The sequence below is a fragment of the Plecotus auritus genome (genome assembly GCF_963455305.1).
Source record: "Plecotus auritus genome assembly, chromosome: 7".
Lineage (NCBI taxonomy): Eukaryota > Metazoa > Chordata > Mammalia > Chiroptera > Vespertilionidae > Plecotus > Plecotus auritus.
This window is the reverse complement of record NC_137774.1, coordinates 24,385,064-24,405,230: the sequence shown is the minus strand read 5'-3', so window position 1 is coordinate 24,405,230 and position 20,167 is coordinate 24,385,064. Positions and strand designations below refer to the sequence as shown.

The 20,167-nt window shown below is 41.9% G+C and overlaps 1 protein-coding gene across 8 annotated transcripts in view; it reads left to right on the top strand.

Annotated features, from left to right (window-relative positions):
* The window catches only part of ACACA (acetyl-CoA carboxylase alpha), a 249,999-nt gene that overhangs the window by 192,535 nt on the left and 37,297 nt on the right, over positions 1 to 20,167 (top strand). For all 8 annotated transcript variants that reach the window (XM_080677837.1, XM_080677835.1, XM_080677836.1 and 5 more), the window contains 3 exons: positions 14,867 to 15,010; positions 15,840 to 15,960; positions 19,006 to 19,102. In XM_080677837.1, coding sequence (XP_080533963.1) covers positions 14,867 to 15,010; positions 15,840 to 15,960; positions 19,006 to 19,102 — 362 coding nt within the window. The remainder of the gene's footprint in view (positions 1 to 14,866; positions 15,011 to 15,839; positions 15,961 to 19,005; positions 19,103 to 20,167) is intronic.

Here is a 20,167-nt window from a genome sequence, read left to right as displayed (position 1 = left end):
AATCTACTTAACCTTTTCAGGTCACAGTTGTATTAACTGTAAAATGCTGATAATAATAGTACCCATCTACCAGGTTCTTTTGAGGATTAAATGAGTTAATGTAGGTGAATCACTAGCACTGTGGTCTTCCCTGGAATGCATTTAGGGTCCTTTATCATTGCAACTCATTATCCAAGCCCAGGAAAGAAAATACAAACACAACATTCTCCATGCTTTCTGATCCTTTGAAGGCAAACATTCCTTTAAGAGAATGTTAGATGTCAGTCCTCACTGTACCAGTACATTCATGTATTGACTTTCCCCATAGATGTTATCTAAAGACAATCACCGCACTTTGGAAAGACATTAACATGAGAGGCACCATGTTCAGTCCTGATAGGGTAGTATATGTGTCAGTCATCTGTCTACAAGAGTCTCCAAGGACTTGTTGGTACAATAGCCCATAATCACTTTAAGGATCAGTCCAGCAATTTGCATTTTTAAAAGTCCCTAACTACCTATTTTCACGATGGACAGTCCCTGTACTCCCGAAGCTCCAGATGGGATCACTCTCCTTTTCTAAAGAGGGCGTTTGCTCTTCCTTTCTCAGTGAGCCCTGCTGTAGCATTATGAATGAGTTCTCAGAGAGAATTGCAGTGAGAACATCTCCTTAGTTTTCAAGCTCTTCCCTTACTCCCTCCCGCAAAACACACACACACACACACACACACACACACACACACACACACGCACACAATATGGGCAAATCTGGCCCTGTTCTTGAGGTTTTGTTTGTTTTTCATTTGATATTTCTCAAGTTTGGTAGAAAACTGTACCAGATATGTGTGACTCAGTTAGTGACTCAATCTGTCAGCGGCCTGATCCCTGATTCCTGGAGAAATTGCAGGATGGATTCATCACTTAGAGCTCTATTGTAGAAGTTGCTTCTCCTTCTCTAAGACAGCCCCATGTAGGTTTGATGGTTTAGACTTGGAGAACCTGCAGTAAGTATCAGTCCAGATCTTCTAGATGAAGTGAAAGTTCTGAGGCCCTGCTGGGCATTGAATATAGACTCAGTAATGGTCATGTTTGACAACCTTAGATTATTCCCCTCCATTGAAAAGCAACTTTGAACCTCAATTTCCTCTGTAAAATCTTTCCTCCTTAAGGTGAAGACCAGAGGACCTATTAACTTTAAATTCTCTTTAACTTCTAGTATTCTGTTATGCTGTGAAGATGGACATTGATTTGTAGGCAGGGAATCATGTTAGGCTGCGACAGGGAGAGGATAGATTGGAAGAGGAGGTCTAAAAAATTTGCTGCATGTTAGGATATTATATATTAGATTACATTTAGTGATATGTAAAAATTATTACATACTAGTGAGATTACAGGTAGAAGTTGTAAAATATAATGGTTCAAAAAAATTTTAATATATTTTTATTGATTTCAGAGTGGAAGGGAGAGGGAGAGAGAGATAGAAACATCAATGATGAAAGAGAATCATTGATTGACTGCCTCCTGCACGCCCCCCACTGGGGATCAAGCCCGCAAACTGGGCATGTGCCTTTGACTGGAATCGAACCCAGGACCCTTGATTCCGCAGGTCGATGCTCTATCCACTGAGCCAAACCTGCCAGGGTGGTTTAAAAAATTTTAAATCTTGTTTTTTATCCATATTACAGAAGAATAAACGCCGTGTTGGTGGTGGTGTCCATGATGACAAGTGCCCATAGAATTATAATTGTTGGGAGTGGAGGATCCTCTAAAAGTCCAGCCCCTGAACCGTTGTTTAAATATCCTCTGTGACACCTTTGTCAAATATTTATTTAATTGTTCTTGAAAAACTCAACTGAAGGGAAGCTCAGTACTTTTGGAGCCAGTCCCTTTGATCTCTGTAAGGTTCTTCCCTGTTTTTTGTGTGTTTTTTTTAAATATATTTTATTGATTTTTTACAGAGAGGAAGGGAGAGGGGATAGAGAGTTAGAAACATCGATGAGAGAGAAACATCGATCAGCTGCCTCCTGCACGCCCCCTACTGGGGATGTGCCCGCAACCCAGGTACGTGCCCGCAACCCAGGTACGTGCCCTTGACCGGAATCAAACCTGGGACCCTTCAGTCCGCAGGCCGACGCTCTATCCACTGATCAAAACCGGTCAGGGTTTTTTGTTTTTCGTTTTTTTGTTTTTTTTAAATATATTTTTATTGATTTCAGAGAGAGGAAGGAGAAGAGAGAGATAGAAACATCAATGATGAGAGGGAATCACTGATCGGCTGCCTCCTGCATGCCCCCTACTGGGGATCGAGCCTGCAACCCAGGCATGTGCCCTTGACTGGAATCGAACCGGGGACTCTTCAGTCTGCAGTCCAGCGCTCTATCCATTGAGCCAAACCAGCTAGAGCAAGTTCTTCCCTGTTTCTAGCTAAAGGCTTTTTCTCTATACAGGCAGACTAATTCCTCTTAAAATGTAGTGTTCAAAATTAAGGAAACTCCCAGTTTTATGGTCTAACCTACGTAGAACTGAATGGAACCCAAATCTTTCTCATGTACTTTTGCTTTCAGAGTCTGGCCTTGTCTCTAGAACAAATGTAGTAAAGATGAAATGCTATTCAAAGATAGAAAAGAAACTGGATTTATAAATAGTGTATTTGCCAGCTTAAAAAAAATAAAAAAAAATCCGAAAAAAAATAGCAAGTACAAGAGAAACAGCTAAAACTTAACACCACAGTAAAGTACTGTGTGGAACCCTAGGGGTCTGATGCACAGTAGCATAATCAGGCATTCCCATCACCTGCCTACTTGACAGTCAGGATCCTGATACACCAGTGATTTTCAACCTTTTCCATCTCATGGCACACATAAACTAATTGCTATAATTCTGTGGCACCCCAAAAAATATATTTTTGGCTGATCTGACACCATAAAAAAGGTATAATTTTGGTTCATTCACACTGGACGGCTATTGTTGTGTTGACTCTCATCTTTTTTAAAATTTAACAATCTAAGGGGAAAGAGGTCAGGTATTGCATGTTTTAGAAATTCTTGTAGCACAATGGTTGAAATCACTGTGATACATAATTGGAGGATAGGTATTTTTTGCGTGCTGTATATTTAGGTACTTAAAACTCATTGGTTCAAGGTTTGGTGGTACTTCTTTCAGGAATCAGTCACATGATGTAGACTGGGGTGCTCTATAGCTCTAAGGCACACACAATCTGAAATGTTAGAATGAGCAGTCTCTTGCTGACTTTGTATATGTGGACCTCCATAATATCTCTGCCCTACCTCCAGAGTGTCCATTCCAACCTCCAGGATTGTGTTGCTTCCTGAGTATTGGAATGAAGAAGTGCCTCTACTTCACAGGTTCTGTGGCAGGTAGGGTCGCTACACTTTCTGCTCCTAATAAAACATTGTCTCTGAACTCAAGCTAAGTGCCCTCTTAGGACTATGAATATGTTCCCTTAGGCAGAATGGTTCATCTTATTCATTTTCCTGTCAGTCATATGTTACACTTTCTTATGCTGGATCTTCTTCGCCTTTTTCTCTTTCTACAAATGTTCATAGCTCTGTCTTTGCAAATTAGTGTTCACTTGAAGTTTTGCTATTCCATCTACCTCACCCTTCTCCCCTTAACCTTTCTTTTTCCCCAACCCCAGCCTGAAACCCAAGTAAATTAGCTTCTCACCCCTGCCCCCCAGTTAAACACACACACACACACACACACACACACACACACATCACCCACCCACCCATACACCCATATTCCTCCACCGGTGTCTGTTCTTAAATTTGCAGTCTGCAGCCATCTCCAATAACCATCAGGCTGTCAGCTTTGCAGCTCTCCACTACCTCCCACCTTCCCACTACCTCCCTCCTCCCCCATCACTCACCAGAGGAAAAAGAGAGCCAGAGCAAGAGCTTGAAATATATCATGCAATAGTGTATCATGAATTTGTTGTGAATCACAGCAGTGAAGCAGGTTTATTTATTTCTGAGACCTTAAATCAATACAAAGTAGGTCTCTTAGTTCTGAAGCTGGGATGGAGTGTGAAAAAATGAGCCCATTGTACTCTTAAAACTTTGGGGAAAGGAGATGACAGCTATATAATTCCATTTACCAGGCACTAGGGGCTTTAATGTGAAGGTGACAGGGAGCTCTTTGTGCATTTAGAGCACCATATCTTCTAAATAAAAGATCTGTAGACTTGATAGTGGAGCATAGCTCCGAGTTTAATAATCTCCAAGCATTAGACCGAGCCAATATGTTCCCAAGTCAGAGAGATCCCCCCTAAACACTCATAAATTAAAAGTGCAAGAACTGCACACATTGGTAGATTAGAAATGCAAGGACTCCAGTCTTTTCTAGAAGGAAGGCAGACCTGGACCCTGGCTGTGCACAGACTGCTGTGTGAATATGATAAAGACTGTGGAAAGGAGACTGTTTAGAAACCTGCCCTCTGGATGTTCATCATTCTAGGGTATGTCCCCTGTGTGTGGATCCAAATCTAGTTATGTTCCCTTTCATTCAGAGTGGCCATTTTCAGTCTAATCAGCTGAAATGTACACAGTTAGGGGTGTTGAATTGTGAAAGGAGAAGCTTTAGGTTTACCATGCCCAGGTTTCAAGATTTTTTTTTTCTGGTTGATTCTTTTCTTTTTAATTAAATCTTTATTGATGAAAGTATTGCATATGTCCTCTTTTTTTTTTAATATATTTTATTGATTTTTACAGAGAGGAAGGGAGAGGGATAGAGAGTTAGAAACATCGATGAGAGAGAAACATCGATCAGCTGCCTCCTGCACACCCTCTACTGGGGATATGCCCGCAACCAAGGTACATGCCCTTGACCGGAATTGAACCTGGGACCCTTCAGTCCGCAGGCCGACGCTCTATCCACTGAGCCAAACCAGTTAGGGCCATATGTCCTCTTTTTTTCCCCTCATTGACCCCCTTCTAGCCTGACCCTGCTCCCCACCCCAGGACTTCACCACCCTATATGCATACAAGTTCTTTGGTTGATTTCTTCCCAGCCACTCAACCTCCCCCACCTTCCCTCTGAGATTCTGCAATCTGTTCTATGCTTCTGTGTCTCTGGATCTATTTTGTTCATTGGTTTACTTTGCTCATTAGATTCCACATATGAATGAGATCATGTGATACTTGTCTTTCTCTGACTGGCTTATTTCGCTTAGCATAATACTCTCCAGGTGTCTCCATGCTATCTCAAAGGGTAAGAGAGCCTTTTTTTTTACGCATAGTATTCCATGGTATAAATGTACCACAGCTTTTTTTATCCACTCATCTACTGATGGGCACTTGGGCTATTTCCAGATCTTAGCTATTCTACATTGTGCTCCTATGAACATAGGGTTGCATACATTCTTTCTAATTGGTGTTTTGGGTTTCTTAGGATATATTCCTAGAAGTTGGATCACTGGGTCAAATGGCAGTTCCATATTTAATTTTTTGAGGAAACTCCATACTGTTTTCTATAATGGCTACACCAGTCTGCATTCCCACCAACAGCATACTAGGGTTCCCTTTTCTCCACATCCTGGCCAACGCTTGCCATTTGTTGATTTATTTATGGTAGCCATTCTAACAGGTGTGAGGTGATACCTCATTCTGGTTGATTCTTGACTGGTTCCTCATTTTAATAATGCTTCAGTGTCTGGAATTTAAACCCTTTAAAATAGTATGCATGTAAGAGAAATTGAAATATTGGTGTTATTAAGGAAAAGAACCCACCCTTATTTGACCAATAGCATAAAATGAAAATATGAGAAGTCAAGAACATTGGAACATATAATCAGGTTTTAAGTATGTTGTTTTCTGTATGACCGATTGATGAAATATGCCTTTTCTCAATAGATTAGTCAGGTTTGTGCAGCTCAGAACAATTCTGATACAGTTGACTCTTTTTCTTTATTGATTAAGGTATTAGATATGTGTCCTTATCCCTCCATTGCCCCCCCACACCCCCCACTCATGCCCTCACCCCCCTGTTGTCTGTATCCATTGGTTAGGCTTATATGCATGCATACAGGTCCTTTGGTTGATCTCTCCCCCTTACCCCCACCCTCCCCTACCTTCCCGCTGAGGTTTGACGGTCTGATCGATGCTTTTCTGTCTCTGGATCTGTTTTTGTTCATCAGTTTATGTTGTTCATTATATTCCATAAATGAGTGAGATCATGTGATATTTATCTTTCTCTGACTGGCTTATTTCGCTTAGCATAATGCTCTCCATTTCCATCCATGCGGTTGCAAATGGTAAGAATTCCTTCTTTTTTTACCGCAACATAGTATTCCATTGTGTAGATGTACCACAGTTTTCTAATCTACTCATCTGCTGATGGGCACTTAGGCTGTTTCCAAATCTTAGCTATGGTGAATTGTGCCGCTATGAACATAGGGGTGCATATATCCTTTCTGATTGGTGTTTCTAGTTTCTTGGGATATATTCCTGGAAGCGGGATCACTGGGTCAAATGGGAGTTCCATTTTTAGTTTTTTGAGGAAACTCCATACTGTTCTCCACAGTGGCTGCACCAGTATGCATTCCCACCAGCAGTGCACGAGGGTTCCTTTTTTTCCACATCCTTGCCAGCACTTGTCGTTTGTTGATTTGTTGATGATTGCCATTCTGACAGGTGAGATGGTATCGCATTGTCGTTTTGATTTGCATCTCTCTGATGATTAGTGACTTTGAGCATGTTTTCATATGTCTCTTGGCCTTCCTTATGTCTTCTTTCAAAAAGTATCTATTTGGGTTCGTTGCCCATTTTTTGATTGGGGTGTTTATTTTCCTTTTGTTAAGCTGTATGAGTTCCCTGTAAATGTTGGAGATTAAACCCTTATCGGTGATAACATTGGCAAATATATTCTCCCATGCAGTGGGCTTTCTTGTTTTGTTGATGGTTTCTTTTGCTGTGCAAAAGCTTTTTATTTTGATGTAGTCCCATTTGTTTATTTTCTCTTTAGTTTCCATTGCCCTAGGAGTGGCATCGGTGAAGAAATTGCTTTGGCATATGTCTGAGATTTTGCTGCCTTTGGATTCCTCTAGTATTTTTATGGTTTCCCGTCTGATGTTTAAGTCCTGTATCCATTTTGAGTTAATTTTTGTGTACGGTGTAAGTTGGTGGTCTAGTTTCATTTTTTTGCATGTATCTGTCCAATTTTCCCAACACCATTTATTGAAGAGACTGTCTTGACTCCATTGTATGTTCATGCCTCCTTTGTCAAATATTAATTGAGCATAGTGGTTTGGGTCAATATCTGGGTTCTCTATTCTATTCCATTGATCTATATGTCTGTTCTTGTGCCAGTACCAGGCTGTTTTGAGAACAGTGGCTTTGTAATACAGCTTGATATCTGGTATTGAGATCCCACCTACTTTGTTCTTTCATTTGGGGGCTTTTTTTAAATTCCAGATGAATTTTTGGAGAGTTTGTTCTAGGTCTGTGAAATATGCCATTGGTATTTTAAGGGGGAGTGCATTGAATCTATAGATTGCTTTGGGTAGTATGGACATTTTAATGATGTTGATTCTGCCAATCCATGAACACAGTATGTTCTTCCATCTGTTTATGTCTTCCTATATCTTTTTTTTTTCAGTGTCCTGTAGTTTTCCGCGTACAGGTCTTTTACCTCCTTAGTTAAGTTTATTCCTAGGTATCTTAATTTTTTTGGTGCAATGGTAAATGGGATTGCTTTTTAAGACTCTCTTTCTGTAAGTTCACTATTGGTGTATAGAAATGCTATAGATTTCTTGGCGTTAATTTTGTATCCTGCTACTTTGCCGATTTCATTTATTAAGTCTAATAATATTTTGATGGAGTCTTTAGGGTTTTCTATGTACAGTATCATGTCATTTGCGAATAAGGACAGTTTTACTTCTTCTTTTCCAATTTGGATGCCTTTTATTTCTGTACCACTGGGCTCAATGGACATATAAAGAGCTTCCCAGACAAGAAAAAGCTAAAGGAGTTGGAGGGTCTTCTTGAAGAAGATCAAAAATATGAACAGTAAAATGCCAATAAATACGTATCTATCAACAATGGAATCTATAAACAAAATGAATAAGCATAACAGAAACAGACTCGTAGATACAGAGACTTTTTGTTGCCTGCCAGATGGGTGAGGGAGATGGAATCTCAGAGAGAAGGGGAGGCAGGAAGAGATTAACCAAAGAGCTTATATGCATATATGCATAACCCATGGACACAGACAACAGTGTGGGGAAGGCTTGGTGGGGGTGGAGGGTGTTAATGACAGGAGGAGGGGGACATCTATAATACTTTCAACAATAAATATAAATTTAAACTAAAACAAAGTACATAAAAATGTTTATCATCAGTTATTAGGAAAATGCAAATTAAAATCACAATTAGATACCACTAAAATAAAAATTTTTAGTTGACAATACTAAGTATTGATGAGAATGCAGAACAACTGGAACCCTCATCCATATTGGTGGGAATGCAAAATGGTACAGCCACTTTGAAAAAGTTTGACTTAAAAAAAAAAACAAAGTTATACACTTACCATACAACCTAGCAGTTCTACTTATAGGTGTTTCCCCAAGAGAAATGAAAATCTATCCTCCTATAATAAAAGCCTAATATGCTAAGTGTCCGGTTGTCCGGTCATCCGTTCAACCAATCAAAGAGTAATATGCTAAGACTGCTCAACCACTCACTATGACGTGCACTGACCACCAGGGTACAGATGCTCCTACTGGTAGGTTAGCTTGCTGCTGGGATCCAGCCTATTGGGGCTGAGCGAGACGGGCTGGATCCGCCGTGGAGCCCTCCCACGGTCCCTTTCCGGCTGGTCAACCTCCCATGTCCCTCCCTGGCCCTGATCATGCATTGGTGGGGTCCCTCGGGCTGGCCTGCACACTCTCATAATCCGGGACCCCTTGGGGGATGTCGGAGAGCTGGTTTTGGCCCGATCTCACAGGCCACCTCCAGCTCTTTATATGCACCCACTGGTGCATGAATTTGTGCACTAGGCCTCTAGTATCCACATAAAAACCCATACATGAATGTCTATAGCAGCTTTATTCATAATTGCCCAAAACTGGAAACCCAAATGTCCACCAATAGGCAAACAGATGAACAAGTTATGGTATTTCCATAAAATCGATGCCACTCTGCAGTAAAAAGGAGCTACTGATATCAACATCAGCATGAATGAATCTCAGATGCCTTTTATTAACTGAAAGAAGCTACACTTAGAAGGCTACATACTATGTGACTCCATTTCATATAACATTATAGAAGAGGCAAAATGTTACAACAGAAAGCAGATCCATGGTTGGTATGTGTGAGAGAAGGACATTGATTGCAAAGGAGATGAGGGAACTTTTGGGGATGAAAACTTTTGATGTGCTGTGGTGGTGGCTCTATGACTGTGTTTTTGTCAAAATTTATAGAATTGTACACCTGAAAAAGGATGATTTTCCTGTATGTAAATTCTACCTCAGTAAACCAGGCTTTTAAAAATGTCCATATTTGGAAGTAACTTATTGTCAGTATGTTCTAGTTTGTAGCTAAATGGGCAGTTGATGGATCCCTGCAATGAGTGATTTCTCTGGCAGTCAGTGTTTGCTCCGGAAGCCTATGCCTTCTCTCGTGTATTTGACAGACTGTCACATGGCTCTTTTCCAACCACCATTACATTTAGAATGAGTCTCTGTTCCTCACCCAGTCCACCTTCAAATCCACATCATCCTTCTGCCATCTAGCTCATCCTTCTGCTCTCTCTCTACCTCAGTAAACAGGTCTTCCAGTGTTATTTCAGGCCTGTACCTCAGTCTCTCTTTTGCTGACTATCTTTTCTTACCGCAGGTAGCACAGTCCCTTTCCTCTCATTTATCCATCAGCCAGCCTGATCACTTCATAACTTTGCTCCTTACAGAGAGATGTTTGGTCTTGCAGTGAAGGTCTTGAATCCATCTCAAGTCAGAGGCTTTCCCATCCTGTGCCAGCACTGTGTCACTGTGCCTCTTGTCTATCCCCAGCCCTAGCCTATCACTGCCAACCAGCACTCGAGTTTGCCAGTGGCAATCAAAGAGAGGAGGAGAAATTATAACCCTGAGTCTGTGTATTAAGAGACTGTATCTTGAAACCCTCCAAATATTCTGGGTCACATAGGCACTGGTCCTGTCTCCCCAGAGATTTAATTCCATTCACCCTTGGATATATTCCTGAAGAAACATTTACACAGTAATATATGCTGCACCACTTAAAATTGTTAATTGGAGATTGAATTACTTGCCAGCTTTTAAAAATGTAGTTCTCTCAGGTCAGGGAGGGAGGGTGTTAGCAGCAGGAGTAGATGAGCTATTGCCTTTTTTTTTCTTCCCTGTCCGCTTGTCTCTCCCCCTCCCTTTCCTCTCTCTCATCCTTCCTCCTTTCTTTGTCCCTGTTTTACCACTTTCTCCCTGATCCCGTGTATGCTTTCTCATCTCTATCTCACTTTCTGCCTTAGCCAGACCATTATCAATAACCTGGCAGATCCCAGAGTGACGTTAATATCAGGAATCATGGATGGAGTCCAGTGATGACGATTGCTCAGGAAATTTACAAAACCCCTTCTCAAATCCTCTTGAGAATGGAAATATCCTAATGAGAAGGATTGCAGCAAGAACCCAGCTTGCTTAGCTTAATTCTCAGATGCAGGAAGAATTTGTACTCCCTGCTTCTTTAAATAGAAGATTGCCCTGACCCACCTAGGGGGAAAGATTGGAGAAAGGGGGAAAGCAGTGGTAGATTTCATTTTTTATTGCATCGATATGCATCATTATTTTTCACATCTTGAGCACATGATTGCAAATATTTGCCTATAAGTCTGAGGGTCCCCAGCTTAATGTGTATATCAGGACAAAAGCAATGTTTTAAAAAAACTGAACTAACTTGCATCTTTGAAACTTGGAAATCTCAATGCCTATGCTGACAAATATCCTGACAAGTAAATACTACACTCATTCAGCATTACATAGTGATTTCATTTGCACAAAACTTCACAATGCTCTGCCCCTTCAGTCAGGAGGCGGGCACCGGGGAAAGGAAGAACGTGTTTATCTCGATCTCCAAAAAGAATTTAAGGGAGAGAGCAGGTGGTATATTAGACTGTTTCCGTTGCCTGTCAGCTAAGGTAAACCCCGAGCTGTTTGCAGCATCTCTAGATAAGCAGCAGGGGCTGCGGAGGCCTAGCATGCATGTATGACTGCATTCATTTGCACTTCCTGTGTATCTCAGAATTTCTAAAGGCTACGTAGCATCTTTGGCAGAGCCTTTAACAATTGTGCCTCTGCTAATCACTAGCTTTTATGCTGTGCCCTTAATTCTCAGGTCTGCCAGCCCCAATTAATGAATGCTGGGTGAGGCTTAAGTTTATGTTGAGAGTGGATGAAGATCCTCTTTCCCCTCAGACTCAGCCCTTATTCAATTCTGCTGGCGTGGGCTCTCTTCAGATGGTGCCTGTTTTTAATATTTCATGGTACTGCTTCTCCACTTTAGACCTGGGGAGCAGCAAGGTGGGGCCTCAGGAGAGTCACCTCTGTTTGAATGGCTCCTGTGTTTAAATGGTAATTGATGCTTGTTGGGCAAACAAATTAAAAGTTTGTGTCATACAGTAGAAAAATGTGAGAGAAATAATTTGGGGAATGAAACATAGCAGCAACTTATATAGAAATGCATATGTCAAAGTTGGAAAAAACTGAATGAAATGCATCTTCTTCATGAAAATATTATGGTGATGGGAGTTGTTTACCTCATATTTTTCTGTAGAAGGTTGTTAGGGCAACATATTGAGGAATAAAAGAGTGGTTCTGTCTATGTGGGCTCCTTCCTTTGTCTCCCTCGATGCGGACCAGGGTTTGCATAACTGTTCCAGCATGATCGTTTCTGAGTTAGGCAGAATGGGTTTTGTCCTAGCCCAGATTCTGCGTCTTTGGTTGGAGCTTTTGTTCTGAAGTATCCTAAAATCATTAAAACCACTTGAGTCAGCAATGACCCCTATAAATCAGGAGCTATTGTGTGCGCCCTCCTTCTACTGGTGCGTGCTCCAAACATACGGTCATTGAAGATGAACTGGAGGGTACGGCGCTCTCTTCACCGACTGTTAAGTAGCTATGATTGCTAGCGTTTGCTTGTGGTTAGTGAAGCAGGTTTCATTTCTGTGTCCTTCCCCTCCCCACCCCCGACCTCCTAAGATAAGGTTGGTCAGAGAGAGCCATTCGGATACTCTGTCTACCCTGTTCTTTTTCTCTTTAATTGCAAAATGAAATGAATTTTCTCACATGACAAACATTTGTTTAGCCCAGAAATAATGTTCTTGGTTGTGGTTGGCTCCAGTTAGTTTTCTTTCTGAATCCAGAGGAGAGGAAGTATAGAAATACTGCTGCCTTTTCGGAACAAAGCATCAGAACCTGAGTAAAGGGAAGACATGTGAAGTTATTAAATTCTTGCTCCTTCCCAGTTTGTCTCCATTAGTTTGTAAGAATATGGGGCGGAATGGGCAAGTGACAGAGCCTTTGGGAGTAGCCCGTTACGGATGCTCTGTTTCTTTGAAAGGTGGGGCCAGGACCTCTGAGGAAGGTGTGTGATCAGCTGTGCTGCTCTTGGTGTGCTCTGGTCTCTTTGCGAGTTCTTCGTCGGACCATTACTGATTTTGGAGGGATTCTAAGTGGCTGGAGATTATCAAGCTAGAGGCAGTGTTTTATAGAAAAGAAAATAGTAATTCTCAGTAGAAAATGGTTAAGCTCTCTCTCTTAGGCAGCAAGTTCTTGGCTCCTAACAGAAATTGTGAATGTCAGGTATTCACAATCAGCACAGTCTCCTTTTTATTTCTTTCCCCCCTTTTCAGCTTTATTTTAATAATTAAAAATACTGCTGATCACACCGAATGACTTCTGGCAGAGAGGCGGTCTGTCCCAGAAGGACCAGTTGTGGGCCATCAGGTTTATGACGTCCATAAAACCAGAGCCAGATCGGAGCATGGCCTCCCTGAGTGACAGGGTTTCTGCTTCCACCAGGGTCCCCCATCCATTCCCTGCTTTGGATATTTGTTTTGGTTTCGTTTTTTGGTCCTGTTTTATTTCCTGATACATGTGTGCATATGTGTACACATTTAAAGATATAAATGAAACAGGTATGTAATGCCCTCTGCCTGTTAGAAAGACTAAAGCCATAAAAATAACAAACGGCGTGTATTTGCTAGAATGTCAAAGTTATGAGTTTATTTTGTAATGATGTGCTCCTGCCTTCATGAGGTAAACTGGCCGTGGCGGAGGTGTTATTAGTAATATGGACTCAGTGGAGCAGAAAGCCGAGTGACCGAGAGATCAGTGTATCAGTCAGAGAGAGGGCAAATGGAAAGAGACAGCAGAAGAATGAGAAAAGAGCCGCCGGCCTGGGCTGAGATTAAAGACAGGCTGAGAGGAGGATGGGAGCCCGTGGTCAGATACGGCCTCCGCTGTTCCCAGGCTCCTTCAAAGGAGCTGCCGGCATGTTGCTCAGCTCAGGGCTGCCTGCAAAGGCTTGTTCTCGGCACTTCCTTATCAAGGGAAGCAGCGATCTGAGAGCAATTTTGCTTTCCATATGCTTTTCAGGAGAGTCTCTTCCGCCCTTCCTTGCTGAAGTTAAATGGAACCAAGGCCTGCAGGGTCACACTGAGGTGATTACTTGGTCACCAACTTCCTCAGCCTTTGGAGGATCTTAATGTAGGGGCTGACCCAGCAGGCGGGGGAACCTCTCAGAGCTCCTAACCAGAAGGGGTACAATGGGCATATATGGAACCTACTGGTCTTTCATTTATTAGGTTCTCCCCAGAGGCTGGAAATGAATAAAAGTTAGTAAGGAAGAAATGTTGTGTTGTGGTTATTTTCTAAAGGAGGAGGGGGGAGGGAAAAGAAGAAGTAAAATACAGTAAGCACTCCACAACTGTTTAGAGCTCTCCAGGGCTACCTTAGATGACTGGCAATTACCAACACTCAGCAGTTGCGATAGCCAGTGATCGGGCTGCCCGGCTTCCATCTGCTGGGTCAGAAAACCTCCCTCCCTGAAAGAAATTACTAACCAATCTTCAAGAGAAAAAGAAACCCTACAATTTCCAAGTTCAATAATATTTTTTCTTCCTTTTTTCTTCTTTAATGGAAACTTCGTGGTTTCCAATTGCAGGTGCCTGCCTTCCACCTCACAAGGGTTAAACTCTAGGGATACCCCCGGTTTGAAGCTTCGACTTCCCAGGAACCGTGGGAGGGAAGGACAGAGGGAGAGAGGCGGGCTTGGGTATAAATCACTGCCCTGCACCCAGCACACAAAGGACTATAGACTCGAGGGTTCATGTCTGTATCATGAGATGCTTCAGGATTTTGCCAGCCTTAGGGCTTATGTATCGAGACCAGCTTTAAAAATCAAATACAAGGGGGAAAATAATCCTTTAAAAAAAAGGGGGAGGGGATCTAAACCTCACAGCACTTCTTTAACTGAGACTTGTGACTGAAGATTGTCAGAAGACGTGCACATTGCCTGTTTTGTGTACGTGCACAGTAACTCCGCAGCCTGCAGATGCTGAGGTAGCTGCTGTCTCGGGGTCCCAGCCTCGCCCACCGCTGTGGTTTCAGCTCAGTGTGAAGTATGCTGTGCATATCTTTGGCAGTTAGGAGAAAGAGAGAGAGAGGCTTGCTCATTTTTTTTTAAATCCTTTTTTGTTTTCTAAGTTTTCTTTTTAGGACAAAGGTCCAGAAAGTCCCTTCAAACAAACCACGGAAGCTGAAATCTCTGTCTTGGGGAGAAAAGAACCCTTTTTAGTGAGAATTACAAAATAGACTTGGCCTTTATTTCTGTCAAGACCAATGTCTTTTCTCTTGCTCTAGGTCCTCGGGCGGGAAGTATATACCTCCAATAACCAGCTCGGTGGCATCCAGATCATGCACAACAATGGGGTGACCCACAGCACCGTTTGTGATGACTTTGAGGGGGTCTTCACTGTCCTGCACTGGCTGTCATACATGCCTAAGGTGAGCCTGCAGAACTCGGCCTTTCCACCACAGCTGCTGCCTCTGCACTTGAGATCTCCTCATAGTGCAGGAATCTTTTATGAAATGTTCCTCGGAAAGCTGTTGACTTCTTTTTTTCTTAGAGCCGCCTTTTGCCTTCTACCTTTAAAATGCCTTTGGGCCCTGGCCAGTATTGCCAAGTGGTTGGAGCGTCAGCCCGTGCACCAAAGGGTCATGGGTTCAATTTCCGGTCAAGGGCATGTACCTGGGTTGCAGGTTTGATGCCCAGCCCCAGTTGGGATGGGTGTGGGAGGCAACCAATTGATGTGACTCTCTCGCATTGATGTTCTCTCTCAATCTCTCTCTCTACCTATGTATCTATCTTTACCCCACCCTTCCCTTCCACTCTCTCTAAAAGGTCAATGGAAAAAATATCCTCCGGGGAGGATTAAACCAAATATTCAGATTTCATTGGTTAGGCCCCTTTCTGATGTTTTCTAGCCACAGGAGTGTCCATGGCCTACCTGGGCTCAGATCCCAGCATATTAAGGCTTTCTCCTCACTGTGGGTTTTCTCCTTTGTAATACCCACCCCTCCCTCTGGGAAGCTTCCCAGAAAGCATGGGCACACTGCAGTCAGTCAGAAGGCACCACCTTGGGCCAGAGTCCTACATGGGATTTGAGACCTGCACCTGTTCCTCAGGGCCTGGCATGCCGTTGGAATGCTTCTAGCTGCTGATTGGGGCTCATGGGGGTAACTCCGCATGAGGGCCCTGTTGTCTTTGTAATGACTGTTGCCACGCTGGAGTATAGGATTGATGTTTACTGACTGCTGGCTCTTTTCCTTTCAGAGTGTGAACAGTTCCGTTCCTATCCTGAACTCCAAGGATCCTATAGATAGAATCATCGAGTTTGTCCCCACAAAGGCCCCATATGATCCTCGATGGATGCTAGCAGGCCGTCCTCACCCAAGTATGTATATGTTTAAGGATTCTGTGGTCCCTGGCCCTCCAGCTTTCAGGGTTTTTCTTCCCAACCACAGACCAGTCTCTGCACAATAGCATGTGACAAAGACCTGGAAGTAAGAAAAATCTGAAGAAAAAGGTGGAAAATTCTTTAAGAACAAATGAAAAATGAGATGAGATTTAACATTTCTTCTGTTTCTTCTGCTGTTAAAGCATTTACTATTTAATGGGCTCAAGGACTTTTAAAGCAGTTAAATATAAGCCATAAAGTCATAGAACTACAGGACCAGAATCTTTGGCCATTTAGTTTCTATAAACAGATTAATCGGATCGGTGTTACAAAGACCTTTGGGACCCCTCCTTGTCAAGTGTGACCACCTTTCTCAGCGAGCTACTGCTGAGCCCACCCGGCATGCACCCTTCGTTACTGACGATATTGGTAATAGTGTTGGCACTTGCTTTAGTTATTAATGTAAGATCATTTATTCATGAAGAGATTGTCCAGAACTTTTAATTTTACCAATATATGGAACAAGAACAAGCTCTTCGTCCATATTTATCTAATATAGCCTTCTGTCTTGAGGCTGATTTTATCTTAACTTTCCAAACAGAAACAAAGGTAACTCCATGCAAGGCAAATGTGTGCTTTCTTTTGTCAGTCCATTTGGCTGTTTCACAAACCGTACTCATTAGGAAGTTCTTCTGCGAAGCCCCAAGTCCCCCTGCTCCACTTAGAATCTATTGTTTCAAGTTGTTTATGAAAGTGTTTGTTCTTTTTTGTATGTTTATTGCAACTATTGCAAAGAAAGGCTTTATCTTAAAGGGGTAATTAAATTTGAGTTACTGTGATTTTGTTGAAAGAGAAAGAGGTCTTCATAAGGAAGACTTAATCAACCTTTGTGGGCACCCACTCTAAGCCAGGTGGGATAATAAAGCACTTTATATACATAATCTTATTTGGGCTTGCTGCCTCTTACAGCTACAAAGAGATCATCGTTTTAGGAGCTCAGAGAAGTTAAATGATTTGCCCAGGGTCACACAGCTATTACTTAGGAGCTGGGGCTAAATCTGAAGCCTAATTATAGATAGTGTAGGAAAATCACCAAAGGAAGTTTGATTTTAATTTAAAATTTTACCTGTTGTCTTCAGTACCTTTTCTTATTAATCTTAATGAGACTAAATAGTTTTTCTTACGTAGCCAGAAAAATCACCATTGTAATTTCTCTACCTCTAATTTTTTATACCATTTTTATGGTAAGCAGTATGAACCTGAGATAAAATCCAGGACTTTTCTGAGAAAATTCAGAACAAGATTCAGTGAACGTTCCCCTAGGAATCATCGGGAGCCATGGGAGCTGGCTTCTAAGTTCTATGTTTGAACTGAACATGACCTGCTCTCTGAGGGCAGTAAAGCCCCCCCTATAATAGCCATAGCCCCCAGTTGATATATAAGGCAGGAAGGTTTTTAAAAAAGAAAACATTTTCATTTTGAAATGAATTTTGTAATTCTAAATTATTATTATTATTGAAGTACGAATCATAAAATGACCCAAGCAGATGAAGTTAAAATTACAGTATCCTGATGCATTCAGAAATTTGGTTTAGAACCGTCATCAAAAATTGTGCTCTCTTTCACGGGGTGAACAGGTTCGAGGCGTGTGGGGGGGAGAGTGGGGCATTATCTTGGCCATTATTAATGAGATCTACAGAATAAAATGGAATTTGTGATAGACTAAGTTTTCTGGGTTTTGGATAATATTTTTTCATGGACTCCCTAGTAATTCATCCTGCTGTCTATGTGCAGCTAACACTGGCTCCCAAATCGAGTGACTTCAGATTTTAATTTAGTGGAAACGTTAAAGAAAGCAGATGATTCCCTGTGATAAGTTAAAGCAGATATCTTCTAGGTGAAAAGTTAAAGTCATTTATTAGAGGAGATAGTGCTGTGATATTCTTCAAACTGACGCCCAACACGAGACCAGAATCTAAACGATCGGCTTTGGGCTCACGATAGAGAGATAATTTTGAAATGGATGATCACATTTTACACTGGGGCCATAGAGGCAAGGAATGTAGAACACAATAATTACAAGTTTAGTCTTGATAAAACACTCTCCATCCTGTTTAAGTCAGCAGAGGTTAGCTTGCTCGGATCTCCACTTTTAATTGGTTTTGGACTTGGGTTTTTAGGGGGCGGAGGGCCATGTTCAAATTAGAAGAATCACTGAGAAGCCATGAGCTGAGAGGGCACGCTAAGAAACGGTTATTTGCAGAAGCTTTTATGGGGCCCTGGTCAAACACAGATACCTGTGGAACAATAGGGTGTTTTTTTATGTTGTTATTTTTTTTCTTAAACTAAGGTGTTGAAAGTTAAGTGTGCTGCCAGTAAAGGAAATTCTATTTGCAAGGGAGGTTAATGACATTACATATATGCATCTTAACCATTATATTTTTGCTATCTGTCTATATGTAGGCATGGCCCTTTCTTGTGGAGAGATTATACTTGGTCAGCTGTAAATAAAGAGGAAGTGTATTTTGTTGCTTTTGTAGCAGAAAAGTTGAGTCCCTTTTCTTTAACCCCAAATTTGGGTCCTCATTTGAACATTAATACCATTTGTTGGTCTTCAGCTTTCCATTAAAGGAAAATCAGTGAAATCAAACAAAATTGTAAGCTAAGCTTTAAAATAGAAATAGACATTTTGAAAACATCTTTAACGACTTGGCTGCCTTTTGACAAATGTTTGTGATGTTTTGAAAAAAGCCAATTTATTTATTTAAAAGCAATGCAAACTCTCTCTGCTAGCTGAACCCCATCGTTTAACAATAAATGATGCTTTTGCTGATAAATGAATCTACTTATGCAGTCTAGCAAATGAACTAGGAGATGATGTCTGAAGGCAGATGAACATTTAGCTGCCTAATGCTTCCATCTATTATAATACGGTTAAAAACACAACAAACGCCCCAAATACTCCCCCAAATCTAACATTAAGTTTACTAATTCCAGTGCATTTTCAGTGAATTGATTTGTTTTCTTTCTTTTCCTCTGTAGCCCAGAAAGGTCAGTGGTTGAGTGGATTTTTTGACTATGGGTCTTTCTCAGAAATTATGCAGCCGTGGGCACAGACCGTGGTGGTTGGCAGAGCCAGGTAAGAGCTCTTTTGTTCTGGAAACTCTTCCTCCCAACTGAAAACAAGAAAGGAAACAGGTTCTTACCAATAATGCTCTCTTTGTCTAAACTTTCTAAGAATATTGGATCATGGTCATTCCAGAGGCAGCATAACTGGAGGACCGGTTCCCAGCAGTCATTCAGTGTGTGTCTCCAGTGATGGGTTTAATCTTAAGTCTAGTTTTGACAGTATTTCCTCATTATAATGCTGAGAGCAACGCTGTTTGGGGGCTGTAAATAACCACAGCCCACCCATGACCACCCCCCTTCCCAAAGACCATGTCTTTCAGAAGTAGGTGACAAGTAACTCAGTCTCACCTACTTCTCTATGTAACTTGAAAGAAGTTCCTTCATGTCATCGAGCTTATTTAAGTAACAAGTTAGTGGCACTATATTGGTTTATCGTCAGATTTGAATTACCCCCCCCCCCCCCCAAAAGAGTTTACCTGAAACAGGATTGAGTCAAATAAGCTGGGATACCTGTATTTTTCAAGTGGGAACTTAAAGTTTCTATTAGATTTTAATACCCACTCTAAGAAATGCTTCACTCAACAGCAAGCTCCGCATGAAATAATCTGTAGCGCTCGCCATAACGAGCGCCTGCCACGGCTGATCTTAATCTCATTCTGTACTGCAGAGACATGCTGCCCTCGGGACCCACATCTGGAGCTCACCTTCCTCTCGGGGGCAATCAGTTTTTCTTATCTTGGTGAAAAGTGGCACCTGCTCAAGATCTCAAACATGCCACATTGGGTTGAGATTTAGATTCTAGCCTTGAAAATAATTCTAGGCTTTGTGGTTCTCTCAGTACAGCAGGTCAGTGTGGCTCGTGCTGCCAGTGACAAGGAGCCATCAGATGGCAAATCCCACAGACAGCATCTTTCACTGTGGCAAGAATAAGAGGCAGGCCAGGAGTCAGCCCCGACAAACCCTAGGGACTGGCTCCCGTTTTCCTCTCGCCATGTCTCGGGTCTTCCACCTGACCCCAGGCTTCTGGGTCCCAGTGAGAATTCTTTGTGCTTGGTAAAACTCCCACTGGGGAGGT